This window comes from Aotus nancymaae, unplaced genomic scaffold, assembly GCF_030222135.1.
Source record: "Aotus nancymaae isolate 86718 unplaced genomic scaffold, 86718_ANA_hifiasm-v0.15.2.pri h1tg000108l, whole genome shotgun sequence".
Taxonomy (NCBI): domain Eukaryota; kingdom Metazoa; phylum Chordata; class Mammalia; order Primates; family Aotidae; genus Aotus; species Aotus nancymaae.
This window is the reverse complement of record NW_026988523.1, coordinates 34,857,221-34,879,902: the sequence shown is the minus strand read 5'-3', so window position 1 is coordinate 34,879,902 and position 22,682 is coordinate 34,857,221. Positions and strand designations below refer to the sequence as shown.

Sequence of the window (22,682 nt, the reverse complement as noted above, 5' to 3'; positions counted from 1 at the left end):
TTTTCAATCAGAACTTTCCAGACAACCTGTTTTAACGTTGTAAATTCTTTCCCACTCTGGCCTTTTCAGTTCTTCTATGCTCTGATTTTCTCCATAGTGCATTTTATCATGTGATACACCAAATATTTTACTTATTTCCTCTATTTTGCTCATGCATTAGAATGACATCTCCCTGGAGGAAGGGGTTTTGGGAATTTTTTTTTTAACTGCTGTTATCCTCAGTGCTCAACAGTAGGTACTTAGTAACTACTTGCTGATAAAATGAGTTCTTTTTTTTTTTTCTTCTTCTTCTTTTGAGATAGAGTCTAGCTCTGTACCCCAGGCTGGAGTGCAGTGGCGTAATCTCTGCTTAGTGTAACCTCCGCCTCCCCGGTTCAAGCTGTTCTCCTGCCTCAGCCTGCCAAGTAGCTGGGATTATAGGCATGCACTCCACGCCCAACTATTTTTTTTTTTTTTTTAGTAGAGACGGGGTTTCACCGTGTTGGCCAGGCTGGTCTTGAACTCCTGACCTCAGATGATACTCCTGTCTTGGCCTTTCAATGTGCTGGGATTACAGGTGTGAGCCACCATGCATGGCCTGAAAAAATGAATTCTTGATGAAGTAAAAATTTAATATTATAAAATAAAATAAAATGTTCTTGAATACTACCAGTTGTAGTTAGAAAGTATTCTATAACAGCAAAAAAAAATTATTAATAAAAGAAAAAGCAGAATCTATGAAATACTTAGAAATAAACTTAACAACATATGGTTAGGATTTATATAGATAAAATTATAAATTTATCCAGAAACATGAAAAAGCTTGACTAAATACATTTACTTTGTTATTGTAGAGCTGAAATGAATGTTGAGATATCTTTTCTGCATTAAGATACAAAGTTAAAGCCGTGTGGAGTTTTTTAAAAACTTCTATTATATCTCAAGTTTATCAGGAAGTATACATATGGAAAAACAGCCCAATGAAAATGTTATTAAAGTAGTGATATTTGCACAATTCTGTAAATACACTGAATAAACCCCACTGAATTGTTTACTTTAAAAAGGGAATTTGGTTGGGTGCAGTGGCACATGCCTGTAATCCCAGCACTTTGGGAGGCTGAGGTAGTCAGATTGCTTGAGCTCAGGAGTTCGGGACCAGCCTGGGCAACAAAGTGAGAGTCTAATATCTGGAAAAAATACAAAAATTAGCTGGGTATGGTGGTGCATGCCTGTGGTCCCAGCTACTTGGGAGGCTGAGGTGGGAGAATGGCTAGAGCCTGGGGGGCAAAAGTTGTGGTAGGCCAAGATTGTGCCACTGCACTCTAGCCTGGGCAACAGAACCAGACCCTGTCTCAAACAAAAACAAGGTGAATTTTATGGCATGTGAGTTAAATCTCAGTAATATTGTACATAAAATAAAGAATTTCTATAGGAATACAAGAAGAAAAAAAGCTAGTTTTTTTTCAAGTATTCAAACGTAATTATGAAGTTATAGTATCATATATTAGTGGCACAAAAATAAGCATAAATATGAATGAAACAAAACCTAAATAACTTAAAGATCCAAATACAAATAAGAATATGTAATAAGTACATTATCACATTACATTGATTATAAATAATCAATGGGCATGAAATGAGTAATGTTCTTAGAACAATGAGCAAACCTTTTGGAATAAAGGCTACGTCCCTAGTCCCAGATTATATGTTTAGAATTTAACATAGCTAGTAAAGTAAAAATGAAAATAAACCAAAAAATAATTAATTGAAAGTGTAGTCAAGATTGTCATCTTTAGGAGGACATGATTTTTCCAAGTATAAGAAAACAAAACTATATTCTACCTTAGGCTGGAATATATTTTTTCATGAGTGAAAGAGAGAGAGCTGGACTCAGTGACTCACTCCTGTAGTCCCAGCATTTTGAGAAGCTGAGGTGAGTGGATCACTTGAGGTCAGGGGTTTGAGATCAGCCTGGCCAAAATGGTGAAACCCTGTCTCTACTAAAAATACAAAAGTTAGCCAGGCATGGTGGAAGGTGCCTGTAATTCCAGTTACAGGCACGAGAATTGCTTGAACCTGGGAGGTGGAGGTTACAATGAGCCAAGATTGAGGCGCTGTACTCCAGCCTGGGCGATGGAGCTAAATCAGTCTCAAAAAGGAAAGAGAGAGAGAGATACCCGAAACAAACCTGTAAAGCTAAAGAGACTATTTCACTTAATACAGTGTTTAAGAACTTTAGTTGTAAAATCAGACCATGTTTAAATTATTTCTTAATCATGTACTGGTTAAGTGACCTTGTGCAAGTTAGCCAATATCTAAACCATTCTTTATTAATGAGAATTTTATAGGATAATGATAGTAATTGGATTATATGGTGTATAAGGAATATGTGAGGTAATTAGTACAGTTTTTCATAAGTATTTGAATACATAAGAGATTTTGGCCAGGTGAGGTGGCTCACACCTGTAATCCTAGCACTTTTGAGGGGCTGAGGCAGGAGATTGCTTGAGGCCAGGAGTTTTGAGACTAGCCTGGGTAGTATAGCAAGACCTTTTCTCTTTTATATAAAAAATTTTAAAAACTTTTGTTTAAGATTTTAACTTCAAGAATAGTAGGTGAAGGACAGCTGGTAAATTGGGAAAAATGTGCGAAACAAAGGAGCATTTTTTGTAAAATATTAAGGGCCCTTCTAAATTAGAAATGATCTAATTTATAAGGGATCATTTCTAATTTAGAAATGATCTTGACCAGGATCTTGAACAGCTTTTCACTGCTGAAGAAATACAGATGGTCAGCAAAATCATGTGACAGGACATTCAGAATAATAAATAAATGTAAACAAATTCAATAAAAAGTCTACGTTTATTTTTTGAGTTAGAGTCTCACCCTATCTCCCAGGTTAGAGTGCAGTAGTGTGATCATAGCTCACTGCAGCCTTGACCTCCCAGGCTCAAGCCATTCTCCACCTCAGCCTCCCATGTAGCTGAAGCTACAGGCATGTGCCACTGTGCCCAGCTAATTTTTTTAGATTTACTTTTTGTAGAGAGGGGGATCTCCCTATGGTCCAGGGTAGTCTCAAACTTTTGGGTTCAAGTAATCCTCTTGCCTCAGCTTCCCAAAGTGTTGGGATTACAGGTGTGTGCCACCATGCCTGGCCAAAAAGAGTGTGTGTGTGTGTTTGTGTGTGTGACTGAGTCTGGCTGTGTGTGGTGTGTGTGTTTGTGAGATGGAGTCTGGCTGTGTTGCCCAGACTGGAGTGCCGTGGTGCAGTCTCTGCTCACTGCAACCTCCGTCTCCTGGGTTCAAGTGATTCTCCTGCTTCAGCCTCCCCTAGAAGCTAGGATTACAGGCATGTGCCACCATGCCCAGCTAATTCTTTTGTATTTTTAGTAGATATGGAGTTTCACCATGTTGGCCAGACTGGTCTCGAACTCCTGACTTCAAATGATCCACCCACCTTGGCCTCCCAAAGTGCTGGGATTACAGATATGAGCCACTGTGCCCAGCCCAGGAATTCTTTATGTAAGGCTGTGACATCTTAAATACTGACAATGGGAATAAAAAGTCTTCCTCACATGTGGTTGTCTGGTATGTGACCAACGCATACACCCTTTGGCTTTGTAATTTCACCTTTAAAAATGTATCTAAAGGAAGTAATTGAACAAGTGCAATTGAATGTTTACCATATTATTTATAGTAACAAAAAGCCAGAAACTATTTATGTACCAGTCAGTAGGTAGTTGATTTTATGAATTATGGACTATTGTGAAACCATTGAATTTACCGTCTAATTCTCCATTTATGTATGCATAAAGGTGTCATATCATTTAAAGCAAATGGCCTACAAAACAGCAAGCATTATTGGCTCCATTTGTGTAAAAGAATATACACATTTTTATGTATATAGTGAAATATCTGAAGTGTAAAGTCTTTATTCATGAAAGATAGTAATTATACTTTGGTTCTTTTTTTTAAAATGAGAGTATATTTGGAATAAAGCTATTTTCGTGTTGGAAAAACTTAGATGCTTAATGTTATATTTTAATACAGCATCTTTTTCAGTGCCTAATTGATAATATACTCTCTTAAAGTGATACCTCTTATTAGTCATTTTAAAGCATTCTTACAAATGTAAGAGGATAATATCAGTACCAAATATAGTTTTCAAAATCTTAATGTTGTCTCATTCATTTATTTTATATAGTATCAGGATTTGGAAGAAAAGATCTTTGAAACCAACATTGTGCTTTTTTGTTTTTTGTTTTGTTTTGAGCCAGAATCTCACACTGTTGCCCAGGCTGGAGTGCAGTGGCGTGATCTCAGCTCACTGCAACCTCTGCCTCCCAGGTTCAAGTGATTCTCCTGCCTCAGCCTCCCGAGTAGCTGATGGTGCCCGACACCATGCCCTGTTAATTTTTTGTAATTTTAATAGAGATGGGGTTTCACTATGTTGGCCAGCCTGGTCTCAAACTCCTGACCTTGTGATCCGCCCACCTCGGCCTCCCAAAGTTCTGGGATTACAGGCATGAACCACCATGCCAGGCCCGCTCTTTGTTTTGTTTTGTATTTTGTTTGTTGGTGTTAGATTTCTCTCCGAGTTTAATGAGGAAACAGAGACCGGAGTGAGGAAATTAAAAGCCAATTTATTCGGCTCCCGGGCGAGGTTCTATGGTCCGAGAAGGGGCCAGAGAAGCCGCGCTTCTCTTCTTGCGGCGTGGGGTTTTATAGGGAATAGAGGTAGCTGATTGACTACGGGGGAAACAAAGACAAGGTAGTTCTATTGGGTATTAAAAGACTGGGGACGGGCGAGGTGAACAAAGCGGGGGCATTTCCATTGGGTATGAAGGGAGTGAGCACGGACGAGGGGCTGGCCGAGGATGTACGGGGAAGCTACCATAGGGCAGGCTCTTGGCAGGCCCTTTTCAAAATTTATGGCAGGTGCAGGCTGAGATTGGAATGCGGAAATGGGAAAGGGGAGCCTGCATGTAGAGGGCAAATGCTGAGCAATGTGCTCAGTATGATGATGTAGTTTTTAGGCACGGAGAGAGAAGGGCATGTCCATTCGGCTCCCAAGGAGGCACCGGCCTTACAGTTGGTTTTAGTTGTAGACCATTTACTGTGGGATATGAACTCTGTTTTAAACTGCATTTAATGTCTCTCAGATATTTATTTCTGGCAAAAGTGAAAAACCAGGGTTGAACACATCCGTTATCCAATTAAGGGAGCTGAATATGTTTCTACTTTACTTTTAGACAGAATTTAAAAAATAACTTCCTATTGAAGTATAACATAGATATAGAAAAATAACATGTCATAAATTTAACAGCTCTCAGTGAATTTTCATAAACTGCACCATCTCAGGCAACCAACATTCAGTTTAAGAAATATGTTTACAGGCTGGGCTCTGTGGCTCATGCCTGTAATCCCAGCACTTTGGGAGGCTGAGGTGGGTGGATCACCTGTCAGGAGATCGCGACCAACCTGACCAATATGGAGAAAACCCTGTTTCTGCTAAAAATACAGAATTAGCCAGGCATGGTGGTGCATGCCTGTAATCCTAGCTACTTGGGAGGCTGAGACAGGAGAATCGCTGAAACCTGAGAGGCAGAGGTTGCAGTGACACAAGATGGTGTCATTACACTCTAGCCTGGGTAACAAGAGCGAAACTCTCTCTCAAAAAAAAAAAAAAAGGAAAATAAATAAATGTGTTTGCTAGGTACGGTGGCTCACTCCTGTAATCTCAGCACTTTGGGAAGCCGAGGGAAAAATCACTTGAGCACAGGAGTTCAAAATTAGCCTGGGCAATAAAGTAAGACCTCATCTCTACAAAAATAAAAATATATATATACACACACACACACACACAATTAATTATATATAAATAATAATATACATATTAATTATAGTAATTAGCCAGGCATGGTGACTTGTGCCTGCAGTTACTTGGAAGGGTGAGGTGGGAGATCACTTAAGCTTAGAAATTCAAGGTTATAATCATGTTCCTGCACTCCACCCTGGGCCACAGAGTGAGACCTTGTCTTTAAGAAAAAAAAAATTTTAGTATGACATTGCTAGCACCCTGTAAGAACCCCTTGAGCTTCTTTCTCATTACTGCACATACCAAGAGTAACAATTTTTTGACTTTTAATATCATAATAGGCTGGGCGTGGTAGCTCATGCCTGTAATCCCAGCACTTTGGGAGGCCAATGCAGGCGAATCACCTGAGGTTGGGAGTTTGAGACCAGCCTGCCTAACCTGGAGAAACCCTGTCTCTACTAAAAATTCAAAACTAGCCAGGTATGGTGGTGTGTGTCTGTAATCCCAGCTACTCGGGAGGGTGAGGCAGGAGAATTGCTTGAACCTGTGAGGCGGAGGTTGCAGTGAGTTGAGATCCCGCCATTGCACTCCAGCCTGGGCAACAAAAGCGAAACTCCATCTCAAAAAAAAAAAAATCATAATAAATTTTGCCTCTTTGTGGCCTTTATAGAAATGAAGTCAGTGTTCTTTGGCTCCATTAATTCAGGATTGCTCACTTTTTTTTTTTAAACTGCATGTCATACACGATATTTTTAATAAATAGTATTGTGTGTAATCACAGTTTACATTTTTAAGGATAAATTTTAAAATTAGAAATGTCATCATTTTCAGGCATAAATATATTTAAAAATATTTAAAACCTCTTAATATTTGTTTTTAAAAGTAACTATAAAAGTAAAGAATGGGAATTGTTTTTTGTTTAATTTTTAATTTTTGTGGACACATAGTGTATTTATGGGATACATGAGATGTTTTGATACAGGCATTCGGTGTGTAATAATCACATCATAGAGAATGAAGTATTCATCCCCTCAAGCATTTATTCTTTGTGTTGCAAACAATCTAGTTATACTCTTCTATAAAAGTTATTTTAAAATGTACAAGTAAATGATTATTGACTATAGTCACACCATTGTGCTGTGTCAAACAATAGTAGGTCTTATTTATTCATTCTTTATATATATTTTTGTACCCATTAACCTTCTCCACCTCCCTGGGATTCTTTAATATAATGTGAAGAAAGTGTGTGGGGTTTCTTTAATTTCAAGTGAACATATGTTGGTATTATATGAGACTGTCAAAGCCAGTTTCCCCTTGCACAAAATTGTAAGGTCCAGTCCAAAGGAAGAGATAGTTCCCTTTATTCTGAATCAATCAAGTATTGGATGTATTGTGTTCATTTTTAGGTGCCACATGTAAAGAGAGATATTTACAAACTTAAACACTTCCATCAGAAAATGACCAGAAATAATTGAAACTGTTGAGTCAGGAAGTTGAATATTTTGATTGAGTTCAAATGTCTGAAAGCCATTGGGAAGAAGAGGAATTAGACTTACTCTGTGATTTTTAGAAAGTGAGACTTGGACCAGTAAGTCATTTTTAGAAAGTGAGACTTGGACCAGTAAGTGAAAGTTGCAGAAAAATATGTTTCACTTTAATCTTAGGAAGAAATTTTTTTTTTTCAGTAAACACATTTTATTATGGAAAATTTAATACAGAAACACTGACTAATTCAAAGTGAAGAATCTAGAGGTATATACCTGTCACTAGAATCATCTTTTAAATTTCTTGTCTAATATTTAGAAACAGTCATTTCTGCAGGAGCCCTGGTTCATTTTAATGGGAAATGGTATTTGGAGACCATGGTCTTGAGTGGTAGAGGTGTTCATTGCTAATGGTTTTTTTATGTTTGTAGGCATTTCATTGGATAGAGAGGTAGATAGACTTCATGTTTTTTTTTTTTTTTGAGACGGAGTCTTGCTTTGTTGATATGCTGGAGTGCAGTGGTGCAATCTCGGCTCACTGCAACCTCTGCCTTCTGGGTTCAAGCAATTTCTTCCACCTCAGCCTCCTGAGTAGCTGGGACCACAGGCACATGCCACCACACCCGGCTAATTTTTGTATTTTTAGTAAAGGCGGGGTTTCACCATGTACACCAGACTGGTCTGGAACTCCTGACCTCAGGTGATCTGCCCGCCTCAGCCTCCCAAAGTGCTGTGATTACAGGCATGAGCCACCATACCCAGCCTATTGTTTTAATATTTAGAGATTTGGGATGCTTTCCTTTATAATACCTAACTTTGTTTCAAACACTTCCAAACTAAAAACTATACATTTAGATGCATAGAGGTCTAGCTTCTAGCCCTGTTTATATTCCCATAGGTCACTATTTTCACTGATCTTTGGTTCATTCCATTTTAAAATATCAGATAGGCATATATGTTTATATTTTCCATCCTCATTTTCTTTTTTGTTTTTTAAAAGACAGGGTTTCACCCTGTTGGCCAGGCTGGTCTTAAACTCCTCACCTCAGGTGATCCTCCCGCCTCGGCCTCCCAAAGTGCTGAGATTACAGGTGTGAGCCACCACACCCAGCCCATCCCCATTTTCCTATACAGAAGGTAAATAACATGTCTAAGGCAAGGCATAGCATATTATAGCCATTGTTCTAAATCTTGTTGTTGTTTTTTTTCATTTAATAATATATCCTGGAAATCACTCCATAGCACTATACTGATATCTGTTCCTACTCCTCCTACTTTTGTTTTCGTTGACAGTTTCTTAGTATTCCACTGTACAGAGATGTACCTTAATTTATTCAGCTAGTCCTCTATAGATAATTTTTTGGATTTTTTAAGGGTTTTTTTTTTTTTTTTAAATTAAAATAGTGGTGTATTTTAGACCCTTGTGCAGACATTATTTTTTAAGAGTGTATCTTGGGATAGACCCTCAAAGTAGGATTTCTGGGTCAAAGGATGTAGTTAAATGCAAATGGAATTTTTTAAGTATATAACTAGATTGTAGCATTTTACATGCAGTACATTTTCATACGTGCTTGAATTTGGTTTTATGTTTTCTATCCTGTTTCATTGGTTCATTTGTCTTTTCATTTGTCAGTTCTATACTGTTTCAGTGACTTGGGCTTTAAAAATAATATTTGGTATGGTTATTCCCCGGCTTTTCTACATTTTAGGTTTTTCTGGCTATTCTTGCATGTATATTTTCACCATTGAACTTTATAATCAATTTTTCTAAATGCTAAAGAAATTGTTGGTGTTTTTACTGGGATTGCATTAAATTTATAAATTTGCTTAGGAAAATTGTCATCTTTATGTTTTCCTATTCCAAAACACAGTATAACTTATATTTGTTCAGTTCTTTCATGAATATTTTATAGTTAGGAAGAACTCTTTCATGGTTATCCAAAAGTAAAACAGACTATTGTGTGAAGTAGTGAATTCATTTCTAGAGTATATAGTGAGGATTCATGAATTAGCAGTTTCCAGTAAATTAGTTACATGTTACTTCCCACTCTAAAATTTTATATAAAAACACATTCTGAAGAGAATATGAATTTTTAAACTGTCTTTCCTATTCCACATTAAGAGAGAACTCTATTGTTCATTCAGGACCATAATTGAAGGCTAGGCGTGGTGGCTTACGCCTGTAATCCCAGCTCTTTGGGAGGCTGAGGTGGGCGGATCATGAGGTCAAGAGATCAAGACATCCCCGTCAACATGGGGAAACCCTGTCTCTACTAAAAATACAAAAATTAGCTGGGCGTGGTGGCATGCGCCTGTCGTCCCAGCTACTCGGGAGGCTGAGGCAGGAGAATCGCTTGAACCCAGGAGTTGGAGATTGCAGTGAGCCAAGATGGTGCCACTGCACTCCAGCCTGGTGACAGAACAAGACTCCGTCTCCCCCCCAAAAAAATAAAAAGAGACCAGAATTGAGAATGAGTTATAAAAGAGTAGAAGTAGATTAGGGATTGTCTTATGTAGATTTAGAATCATTTAAGTCAATGAAGGAGGTAGGCAGTGAACTATTACTTTAGAAGATGACCATGGAATACTGTAGCTAAAAATATTTTTCTTTTCAAAAATGGTACTTTCATATGCTTCATTTATATTTACTCAGTCAAAAGTAAGATGAAAGTAGACTATTGATTTGCCATTTTAAAAATGTCAAAAATATCAGGGCTATTTCTACAGACCCACTAATACATAGTTTTATCATATTGAAAGTCAACAAAGATAATATACCATGATAATCTCTCACATAGAAGCAGATGAGCTAACATACTGTGACATTAGTATAACATTAAAAAACCTCTGTTGCCTATTGTATATCTCATATGTGATCCATTAGTTTGTTGGATTGTTAAGTTAAGCTGAAGTGGTATAAGATTTACTCCTTTTAACTTTTTTCTTGTTCAAATTTTAGGACCCTTCAAAGTTATACAAGAAAGCAGATGATGTTGCAGCCATTGAATGCCAGTCTGAAGAAGTCATCCATCTTCATTCACAGGGAGAAAACAATCTTTTGTCTAAGAAGCTATCTCCAGTACACTCAGAAATGGCAGATTATATTAACGCAACACCATCTACTCTTGTTGGTAGCCGAGACCTTGATTTAAAGGACAGAGCATTACTTAATGGAGGAACTAGTGTAACAGAAAAGTTGGCACAGCTCATTGCTACCTGTCCTCCCTCCAAGTCTTCCAAGACAAAACTGAAGAAGTTAGGAACTGGCACTACAGCAGGACTGGTTAGCAAGGATTTGATCAGGAAAGCAGGTGTTGGCTCTGTAGCTGGAATAATACATAAGGACTTAATAAAAAAGCCAACTATCAGCACAGCAGTTGGATTGGTAACTAAAGATCCTGGGAAAAAGCCAATGTTTAATGCAGCAGTAGGATTGGTCAATAAGGACTCTGTGAAAAAACTGGGAACTGGCACTACAGCGGTATTCATTAATAAAGACTTAGGCAAAAAGCCAGGAACTATCACTACAGTAGGACTGCTGAGCAGAGATCCAGGGAAGAAGCTAGGAATTGGTATTGTTCCAGGTTTAGTGAATAAAGAGTCTGGCAAGAAGTTAGGACTTGGCACTGTGGTTGGACTGGTTAATAAAGATTTGGGTAAGAAATTGGGTTCTACTGTTGGCCTAGTGGCCAAAGACTGTGCAAAGAAGATTGTAGCAAGTTCAGCAATGGGATTGGTTAATAAGGACATTGGAAAGAAACTAGTGAGTTGTCCTTTGGCAGGCCTGGTCAGTAAAGATGCCATAAACCTTAAAGCCGAAGCACTGCTCCCCACTCAGGAACCACTTAAGGCTTCTTGTAGTACAAACATCAATAATCAGGAAAGTCAGGAACTTTCTGAATCCCTGAAAGACAGTGCCACCAGCAAAACTTTTGAAAAGAATGTTATACGGCAGAATAAAGAAAGCATATTGGAAAAGTTCTCAGTTCGAAAAGAAATCATTAATTTGGAGAAAGAAATGTTTAATGAAGGAACATGCATTCAGCAAGACAGTTTCTCATCCAGTGAAAGGGGATCTTATGAAACTTCAAAGCATGAAAAGCAACCTCCTGTATATTGCACTTCCCCAGACTTTCAAATGGGAGGTGCTTCTGATGTATCTACAGCTAAATCCCCTTTCAGTGCAGTAGGAGAAAGTAATCTCCCTTCCCCATCACCTACTGTATCTGTTAATCCTTTAACCAGAAGTCCCCCTGAAACTGCTTCACAGTTGACTCCTAATCCATTACTTTTAAGTTCTACTACAGAACTTATTGAAGACATTTCTGAATCTGTTGGAAAGAACCAGTTTACTTCTGAAAGTACCCACTTGAATGTCGGTCATAGGCCAGTGGGTCATAGCATAAGTATTGAATGTAAAGGGATTGATAAAGAGGTAAATGATTCAAAAACTACCCATATAGATATTCCAAGAATAAGCTCTTCCCTTGGAAAAAAGCCAAGTTTGACTTCTGAATCCAGTATTCATACTATTACTCCTTCAGTTGTTAACTTCACTAGTTTATTTAGTAATAAGCCTTTTTTAAAACTGGGTGCAGTATCTACATCAGACAAACACTGCCAAGTTGCTGAAGGCCTAAGTACTAGTTTGCAGTCCAAACCATTAAAAAAAAGAAAAGGAAGAAAACCTCGGTGGACTAAAGTGGTGGCAAGAAGCACATGCCGGTCTCCGAAAGGGCTAGAATTAGAAAGATCAGAGCTTTTTAAAAATGTTTCATGTAGCTCACTATCAAATAGTAATTCTGAGCCAGCCAAGTTCATGAAAAACATTGGACCCCCTTCATTTGTAGATCATGACTTCCTTAAACGCCGATTGCCAAAGTTGAGCAAATCCACAGCGCCATCTCTTGCTCTCTTAGCTGATAGTGAAAAACCATCTCATAAGTCTTTTGCTACTCACAAACTATCTTCCAGTATGTGTGTCTCTAGTGACCTTTTGTCTGATATTTATAAGCCTAAAAGAGGAAGGCCTAAATCTAAGGAGATGCCTCAACTAGAAGGGCCGCCTAAAAGGACTTTAAAAATCCCTGCGTCTAAAGTTTTTTCTTCTTTACAGTCTAAGGAAGAACAAGAACCCCCAATTTTACAGCCGGAAATTGAAATCCCTTCCTTCAAGCAAAGTCTGTCTGTGTCTCCTTTTCCAAAAAAGAGAGGCAGGCCTAAGAGACAAATGAGGTCACCAGTCAAGATGAAGCCACCTGTACTGTCAGTGGCTCCATTTGTTGCCACTGAAAGTCCAAGCAAGCTAGAATCTGAAAGTGACAACCATAGAAGTAGCAGTGATTTCTTTGAGAGCGAGGATCAACTTCAGGATCCAGATGACCTAGATGACAGTCATAGGCCAAGTGTCTGTAGTATGAGTGACCTTGAGATGGAGCCAGATAAAAAAATTACCAAGAGAAACAATGGACAATTAATGAAAACAATTATCCGCAAAATAAATAAAATGAAGACTTTAAAGAGAAAGAAACTGTTGAATCAGATTCTTTCAAGTTCTGTAGAATCAAGTAATAAAGGGAAAGTGCAATCCAAACTTCATAATACGGTATCAAGTCTTGCTGCCACATTTGGCTCTAAATTGGGCCAACAGATAAATGTCAGCAAGAAAGGAACCATTTATATAGGAAAGAGAAGAGGTCGCAAACCAAAAACTGTCTTAAATGGTATTCTTTCTGGTAGTCCTACTAGCCTTGCTGTTCTTGAGCAAACAGCTCAGCAGGCAACTGGGTCAGCATTAGGACAGATTCTTCCCCCATTACTGCCTTCATCTGCTAGTAGTTCTGAGATTCTTCCGTCACCTATTTGCTCTCAGTCTTCTGGGACTAGTGGAGGTCAGAGCCCTGTAAGTAGTGATGCAGGTTTCGTTGAACCCAGTTCAGTGCCATATTTGCATTTACACTCCAGACAGGGCAGTATGATTCAGACTCTTGCAATGAAGAAGGCCTCAAAGGGAAGGAGGCGGTTATCTCCTCCTACTTTGTTGCCAAATTCTCCTTCGCACTTGAGTGAACTCACATCTCTAAAAGAAGCTACTCCTTCCCCAATTAGTGAGTCTCATAGTGATGAGACCATTCCCAGTGATAGTGGAATTGGAACAGATAATAACAGCACATCAGATAGGGCAGAGAAATTTTGTGGGCAAAAAAAGAGGAGGCATTCTTTTGAGCATGTTTCTCTGATTCCCCCTGAAACCTCTACAGTGCTAAGCAGTCTTAAAGAAAAACATAAACACAAATGTAAGCGCAGGAATCATGATTACCTCAGCTATGACAAGATGAAAAGGCAGAAACGAAAACGGAAAAAGAAATATCCTCAGCTTCGAAACAGACAGGATCCAGACTTTATTGCAGAGCTGGAGGAATTAATAAGTCGCCTAAGTGAAATTCGGATCACCCATCGAAGTCATCATTTTATCCCCCGAGATCTTCTGCCAACTATCTTTCGAATCAACTTCAATAGTTTTTATACACATCCTTCTTTCCCCTTAGACCCTTTGCACTACATTCGAAAACCTGACTTAAAAAAGAAAAGAGGGAGACCCCCTAAGATGAGGGAGGCAATGGCTGAAATGCCTTTTATGCACAGCCTTAGTTTTCCTCTTTCTAGTACTGGATTCTATCCATCTTATGGTATGCCTTATTCTCCTTCACCCCTTACAGCTGCTCCCATAGGACTAGGTTACTACGGAAGGTATCCTCCCACTCTTTATCCACCTCCTCCATCTCCTTCTTTCACCACTCCACTTCCACCTCCTTCCTATATGCACGCTGGTCATTTACTTCTCAATCCCACCAAATACCATAAGAAAAAGCATAAGCTACTTCGACAGGAGGCCTTTCTTACAACCAGCAGGACTCCCCTTCTTTCCATGAGTACCTACCCCAGCGTTCCTCCTGAGATGGCCTATGGCTGGATGGTTGAGCACAAACACAGGCACCGTCACAAACACAGAGAACACCGTTCTTCTGAACAACCCCAGGTTTCCATGGACACTGGCTCTTCTCGATCTGTCCTGGAGTCTTTGAAGCGCTATCGATTTGGAAAGGATGCTGTTGGAGAGCGATATAAACATAAGGAAAAGCACCGTTGTCACATGTCCTGCCCTCATCTCTCTCCTTCAAAAAGCTTAATAAACAGAGAGGAACAGTGGGTCCACCGAGAGCCTTCAGAATCTAGTCCATTGGCCTTGGGATTGCAGACACCTTTACAGATTGACTGTTCAGAAGGTTCTCCAAGTTTATCCCTTGGAGGATTCACTCCCAACTCTGAGCCAGCCAGCAGTGATGAACATACAAACCTTTTCACAAGTGCAATAGGCAGCTGCAGAGTTTCAAATCCTAACTCCAGTGGCCGCAAGAAATTAACTGACAGCCCTGGACTCTTTTCTGCACAGGACACTTCACTAAATCGGCCTCATAGAAAGGAGCCACTGCCTTCTAACGAAAGGGCAGTACAGACTTTGGCAGGTAAGAGGGTTATTTTGTTGCCTGTTTTTTGTTAGAGAAATAGGTTATTTTCCATTGGTGCCTGATAAATGTAGATGAACTTTTAATAGATATACCTTTTTTGTTTTTCATAAATGTATTTTGAAATCTCAGTAATCATTTTCCTTAGATTTGAGAAGATAAGAAATGTCTACATTATTTTTTTGTTTTGAGAAGAGGTATTGTCAAAAAGAAATACATATAACTTTTGGAAACCAGAAAAATTGTTTCTTTTTTTTTTTTTCGGTCTTAAGGTTATACCTGAACTTTTTTTTAAAAATGTAGGCAAGCTATTACGCAATTTTTTTTTTTTAATTGAGACAGAGTCTCGCTTTGTTGCCAGGCTGGAGTGCAATGGCACGATCTCAGCTCACTGCAACCTTCACCTCCCGGGTTCAAGCGATTCTCCTGCCTCAGCCTCCCAAGTAGAAGGGACTACAGGTGCGCGCCACCACACCCAGCTAATTATGCAGTTTTTTTCTTTTTTTCTTTTTTCTTTTTAAAGATAGAGTTTCACCCTGATGGCCAGGCTGGTCTTGAACTCCTGACCTCAGGTGATCCACCCACCTCGGCCTCCCAAAGTGCTAGGATTACAGGCATGAGCCACTGTGCCCAGCTAAATTACACAGTTTTTATAAGGAGAAATGACTCATAGATCTGTTAGTAGTATGCAGGATTTTTCTTTTTGGTCTGGAAGAGGTAAAAGGTAATGCTGGAAGGATTTCTAATGTATATTAATCCAGTGGTTATAAATGTTTCTTTATTACAGGAAGAATATGTTACTAGTACTTTATGTCTTATAATAAAAATTCAAACATTGGACATTTTCAGCATTGTAAAATTTAACTGAATATTCATTGAGACAGACTTCATTTTGTAGAGTACCTTTTGATGTCTTCATAAAAACTGCTCCAATTAGATATAAAAAAGAAATCTAGATGATGGATTTGTACATCTAGAAAAACTTGTACATCTTTTTCTATCTTAATTGTATATCTTTTAAGAATTGAGAAGCTAGAAAACAAAGAGTAAGCATTTGCCATTCGAATAAAATATTAGAAGTTCTTGTGAGAGATCCTAAACTTAAGAGTTTGTAAAATAACTCTAGGAAGTCCATAAACCCTCTGATGTTGTAAATAAAATTATGGGTATGTATGTTTGTGTATTTTTTTTAGAGATAATCTAGAAAAATTTTATCAGATTTTCCAAGTAAATTCTGTATACCTCAGTATCCCCTCCTATATAATTCAATTAGTAGGGGTATTATGAAAAGTAGTCATATAATAAGCTTGCTAATGTTAGTTACTATTTTTATTCCCCTAAAAGATTAAAAATTTGTGCATTAGGGAAAAGATAAATCTCTCAAATACAAAGAGTTTTTGCTCCTGATTTTTATTATTCATGAACTTTTGAAAAATAAAAACTTAGTGGAGAATTTGAGTGTTTCTTAGCTTTTAACAATATTTATTTATTGATTGATCTTTGAGACTGAGTCTCACTCTGTCACCCAGGCTGGAGTGCAATGGCGTGATCTCGGCTCACTGCAACCTCCCCCTCCTTGGTTCAAGCGATTATCCTGCCTCAGCCTCCTGAGTAGCTGGGACTATAGGCGTGTGGCACCTAAACCCAGCTAACTTTTTATATTTTTAGTAGAGACAGTGTTTCACCATGTTAGCCAGGACCGTCTTGAACTCCTGACCTTGTGATCCGCCCTTCTTGGCCTCCCAAAGTGCTGGGATTACAGGCATGAGTTGCCTAGCCGGCTTTTAACAATGAAAAGAGAGAGAAAGTCTTATGCTTAGGTTGTCAACAAATAGCTTATTTAATCAGTAATAGTTGTTGAATATCAGGTATTTACCAGGCATTCTACTTTTTGGACACTTACATAATAGACAATAAGGCACACAGGTTCATTGAGTCATGGAAATAATAGTAGACGAGGTAGATAATAAATCTCATTACATGTTGTTAAAATTGTGATAAGGACTGTAAAAGAGAGAGAGTATAGCATGAAATGGGAAGACTAACTCAGAGAAGTCTTTCCTGAGAAAGTGACCCTAAACTGAAACCTGGTAGATGTGCAACATTTAACTGGGTAAACAGACTCACTCATTCCTTGTTCATTCATTTACTCGTTCATTTATTGAATTCCTAAAACATCCAGGACTATTCTAGTCACTGGCATGTAATATAGGAAACACCTGATACCTGACCTCATGATTTTCAGCTTAGTGAAGGAAGACAAATTGTAGAGTGATAAGCAAATAAATAATGGTATGACTCAGAAAAATGCTATAAAAATATAATAGAGGGTTATGACAGAGATTTAACGCCTGGCAGAGGGGGATCTAATTAAATAGTTACTAGTTATGGCTGAGGATAAAAAGTTGAGAGTCAAAGGATGAAAAGCCATAGTGAAGGCCAGGCATGGTGGCTCAAGCCTGTAATCTTAGCACTTTGGGAGGCCGAGGTGGCCTGATCACTTTAGGTCAGGAGTTCGAGGCCAACCTGGCCAACACAGTGAAACCCCATCTCCATTAAAAATACAAAAATCAGCCGGGTGTGGTACTGCATGTCTATAGTCCCAGCTGCTTGAGAGTCTGAGGCAGGAGAATCACTTGAACCTGGGAGGCGAAGGTTGCATCGAGCTCAGATAAAGCCACTGCAACAGAGTGAGACTCTCAAAAAAAAAAAAAATCCACAGTAAAGAACATGTTTTAAGATTCTCAGTTGGGAAGGAGTTTAGATATTAGATAAACTGAAAAAGCCTCATTGTGGTGGGAGAGGAAATACAAAAGAGAGAGTAGTGAGAAATGTGGCAAAAGAAGAAACCAAACATTGTGTTAAGAATTTTGGATTTTATATTAAGAGCAATAGACAAAGGAGTATTGATTTTAGGTTTGCATTTTTAAATGATCATTTTAACTCCTGCATGAACACTGGATGGAGAGGATAAAAATAATTTGAAGGAAACTGGTTAGTAGGCAATTGCAGTAATTTAGATAACATAGTGGTGCTTAGATTAGGTTAGTGGCAGGCTTATGTATGAACATATAGGAGATTGAAGATAACATTGCACTGAGAGATAGAAGATTATAGGAGGAGTAGATTTGGAGGAGAACACAAGTTTCATTTTATTTTTTTTCTGTGCTGTTGTATTTTCTTTTTGAGATAGGTTCTCACTCTGTCACCCAGGCTGGAGTACAGTGGCACGATCTTGGCTCACTACAACCTCTGCTTCCTGGGCTCAAGCTGTTTTCCAGCTTCAGCCTCCTGAGTAGCTGGGACTATAGGTGCAAGCCATCAATGCTCGGCTAATTTCTTTGTATTTTGTAGAGACAGGGTTTTGTCATGTTGCCCCATGCTTGAGCCTAGGAGTTCAAGGCTGCAGTGAGCCGTGATCCTGCCACTTTACTCCAGCCTGGGCTGGCAGAGTGATACTCTGTCTCAAAAAAAAAAAAAAAAAAAATAGAAATACTACAATAAATAAAGGCATCAGTGTTCCAGGAAAAGATGAAGATAGCTTGATAGAAGGGGATATAAAGAAGGGTTGAAGCTGCTCAGCTATAGGCACAGAAGGATGTCATTGGTAGATAAATGTAGCAATGCCAGAGATAGATGGTTCTACTTTATTGCGCTTGTTTGTTTCTTTTGTACAAACATTGAGAGAAGCCACACAATAAAAACACTTGCAGAAAAGTCTGTTACCAGTCTTTTCTGAGCCAAGAGGAAGAATGTGGGTGAAAGTACATTTTCTTTTTTTTTTTTTTGAGACGGAGTTTCGCTCGTTACCCAGGCTGGGTTCAGGCAATTCTCCTGCCTCAGCCTCCTGAGTAGCTGGGATTACAGGCACGCGTCACTGTGCCCAGGTAATTTTTTGTATTTTTAGTAGAGATGGGGTTTCACCATGTTGACCAGGATGGTCTCGATCTCTTGACCTCGTGATCCACCCGCCTCGGCCTCCCAAAGTGCTGGGATTACAGGCGTGAGCCACCGCGCCCGGCCCGGAAGTACATTTTCAACAGAACTACATTGCTTATGTCTGTCTTCATTTAGTTTGTGTTAGTTTACGCTTCTTCAGCTGCTAGTTTGTCCTGCAAAATATTTGTGTGCTTTAAAAGTCATGTGTTAACCAATACAACTTCCATATTCTGGTATCATTCTTGTATTCATCAATGATACAAGAGCTATTTAACTCTACAGAAACACATACGATACAAAACATACTATATACCTTTGTAAATTTTCCTTGGCAGAGAATATGGAGTGAAAAACAAACAGCCTTGGGTAGCTCTGAGGAACTGCAGTAAAGTAATGGTTAAAAACTATCAGCTTTTGGCCCACATTGATTCTTTGTGATGATCTCTACACTTTTTAAAAATTGCTCAAACTAAAATATCTAGAAATTTCACATAAAATGTGGAATTCTGCTCTTAGAAATATTAGAACATCTAGCAACAATTAGTCCACATTTCCTGGATAATAGTAATGGCTGGGGCTCAGTATTGGCATGCCCCTTTTCATTGCTGCTTGTATTCTTTGGTTTGACACAGTCCTCATGATTTTCTGTTGTGTGTTGTATCTGGTCCTCTTCAGCTATTCAAACAGGGAACATTTGAATTCGAGATCTCTAATTTAAGAGTTATGAGAAGGAGCTTATAAAGGATGAGGAAATTGAGGTGAAGGTGATATGAGATGACAGATCAGGTTGTTGAATGTATCATCTTTTTAAAATTTTTATTTATTTATTTTTTTGAGATGGAGTCTCACTCTGTTGCTCAGGCTAGAGTGCAGTGGTGCAATCTTGGCTCACTGGAACCTCTGCCTCCTGGGTTCAAATGATTCTCCTGCCTCAGCCTCCCGAGTAGCTGGGATTACAGGCGTGCACCACCACACCTGGCCAATTTTTTTTCTGTTTTTTCGTAGAGACAGGGTTTCACCATGTCGGTGAGGCTGTTCTCGAACTCCTAACCTCATGATCCTCCCGTCTCAGTCTCCCAAGGTGCTGGGATTACAGGTGTGAGCCACTGCGCCCGGCCGTTGAATGTATCATCTACATGGACATTGAAATTACCCAAGAGAACAATTACAGGAGTTGGGGTGAAAATGATGGATGTGAACCTGGTTTCATGGTCCTTGGGGAATGAGAAAGATAGTAGGGAAGTCTAATATATGCAAAAGTATCTGTGTTAAATAAGAACTTCCCTCCTTCCCTCCCTTTATTCTTTCCTACTTTTTCTTTCTTCTTTCTTTTTTTCTATGGAGTCTCGCTCTGTTGCCCAGGCTAGTTTAGTGATGTGATCTTGGCTCACTGCAAAACCTGCCTTCCGGGTTCAAGCAATTCTCCTGCCTCAGCCTCCCAAGTAGCTGGGATTGCAGAAGTGCACCACCGCACCCGACTAATTTTAGTATTTTTAGTGGAGACGGGGTTTCGCTATATTGACCAGACTAGTCTCAAACTCCTGACCTTAAGAGAACCATCTGCCTCAGCCTCCCAAAGCACTGGGATTACAGGTGTGAGCCACCACACCTGGCCTTTTTTTTTTCTTTATAAAATAACTACAGAAACCACTAAGACCTCTCTGAAGTCACTGTTCTGACACTAGTTCTCTATCACCAATTGGATGTTGTACAATTTAGTTCAATTCTGAATACAGACTACCTGAAGCTAGTGAAGACCTCACATTAAGAGCAAAGTCCATCATGAGACTACCCTCCACTTCAGATGCCAGTCACAAATTTTGGTGTTCCCAAGACATCCATACTTCTGCCTGGCCTGCTAAAAATTTGCCATATCCAAAACCTCCTCAATTTTGGTAACTTGTTAAAAGAACTCACAGAACTTTATAGTGAAAGCACTATAGTATGGGTACAGTTTTGTTACAAAGGATAGAGATCAAGAACAACTAATTGAAGAGATACATAGATAGAGCAGTGTTTGGTGCAAGAAGAATCCACAGACTTCCATACCCTCCCCCTTGTAGAATCTGGGCACATTACCCTCCCAGCACATTACTGTGTTCACCAACCCAGAAGCTCCACTTAACCTCAGTGTCCAGAGATTTTATTGGGGCTCTGTTATGTGGTCATGACTGATGAAGTCATTGACCATGTTTTTGAACTTAATCTTTAGTGCTCCTCCACTCACAGGAGGTTGGGGTGACCCAAAGTTTCAGACCTTTAGTTATGTGGTTTGGTCTTTCTGGTCACCAGCCCTCGTTTTGAAGTTACCTCAGAAGTCATCTTGCTGCCATAACAAAGACATTCTTATCACTCAGGTAATTACAGGTTTTTTTTTTTTTTTTTTTTTTTTTTTTGAGATGCAGTCTTGTTCTGTCACTCAGGCTGGAGTACAGTGGCGTGATCTTGGCTCACTGCAACCTCTGCCTCCGAAGTTCAAACAATTATCCTTCCTCAGCCTCCTAAGTAGCTGGGATTACAGGCGCCTGCCAACATGTCTAGCTAATTTTTGAGACGAGGTTTCATCATGTTGATCAGGCTGGTCTTGAACTCCTGACCTCATGATCGCCTGCCTTGGCCTCCCAAAGTGCTGGGATTACAGGCATGAGCCACTAAGCCCACCCCATTACAAAGGTTTTTGAAGCTCTGTGCCAGGAACCAGGGACAAAGACCAGCTATATTGTTTATTATATTGTAAGTCTAAATTCTTTTGTTAATTGATTTCTATCTTGGAATCTCTCCATCTTCTTCACAATTACTCTTGATAAGTAGATGGACATGTGACTTGATTTTCTAACAGAAACTAATAATACTTTTTTCAGGTAGATGTGAAGATAGGTTTAGCTGTCTTAATGAAAACCAATTGAGGAAAAATTTTTAGTTAAGCAAAATACTAGATAAAAATATTAGTTCAGGCTCATATATCTTTTGTTGTGATCCCTTTGAAAGTCAGAACTGGTTTTGTTTAGGAGTATCTTATGTATTTGATTTTTGTTTTTAAGTGTTCTCTTATGATGGTAGCTGTTCTTTTAGTAAACAATTATTTTGTGCCTATTGTGAGGCAGGTGAAGGAACATGCTGTAATTCCAGCACTTTAGGAGGCCGAGGTGGGTGGGTCATTTGAAGTCAGGAGTTTGAGATCAACCTATCCCAACATGATGAAACCCCTCCTCTAGTAAAAATACAAAAATTAGCCAGGCATGGTGGCACATGTCTGTAGTTCTACCTACTCAGGAGGCTGAGGCACAAGAGTCACTTGAACCCTGGAGGCAGAGGTTGTAGTGAGCCAAGATCGAGCCACTGCACTCCAGCCTGGGTGACAGAGTGAGATTCTGTCTCAGAAAAAAAAAAAAAAGAAAAAATTTCTACCTTAAAGTCAATTTATAGTTTAGGCATGTATACAAATAGTGACAGTTCTTAATATTGACATATTCACAAGGCATTTTGGGGAGTAGAGAAGTGAGGGACTCACTTGAAAGGGCTTGGGAAGGAGGAAGGAGTTTTGAATTTAGCATGCAAAGAATAAGATATGACAACTGTTTCTTACATAGAAATCAGCTTTGCAAGGGCTTGGAGATGTGTTGCTGTGCTTAGTTAAGATTAATGGTTTGATATGGGACCCAAGAGATGGGACTGGAAAGATAGGCAGATCATAAAGCCCTTGTTTATATTAGACTCCCAAGAGTGTGGAGTTTATAAGAAATGAGAAGTTAAGGGTTTTAAGATGGGAAATAATTTGTTGAGATTACATTGACAGCAGTGTGATAGATGGATTAGAAAAAGGAGATCAGGTAGATCAGTTTGGAAACTGCTCCCACAAAATATTAGGAGGTTCTGATCCAAGGTAGCGATGATACGATTAAGTGAAATGGGGTATGCAAAAGGATAAGGTTGGAA

At 39.0% G+C, this 22,682-nt stretch overlaps 1 protein-coding gene across 3 annotated transcripts in view; it reads left to right on the top strand.

Annotated features, from left to right (window-relative positions):
• ASH1L (ASH1 like histone lysine methyltransferase) overlaps nucleotides 1–22,682 on the top strand; it is a 238,891-nt gene that overhangs the window by 75,388 nt on the left and 140,821 nt on the right. For all 3 annotated transcript variants that reach the window (XM_021667330.2, XM_012449852.2, XM_012449853.2), the window contains one exon: nucleotides 10,241–14,807. In XM_021667330.2, the coding sequence (XP_021523005.1) occupies nucleotides 10,241–14,807 (4,567 nt within the window). The remainder of the gene's footprint in view (nucleotides 1–10,240; nucleotides 14,808–22,682) is intronic.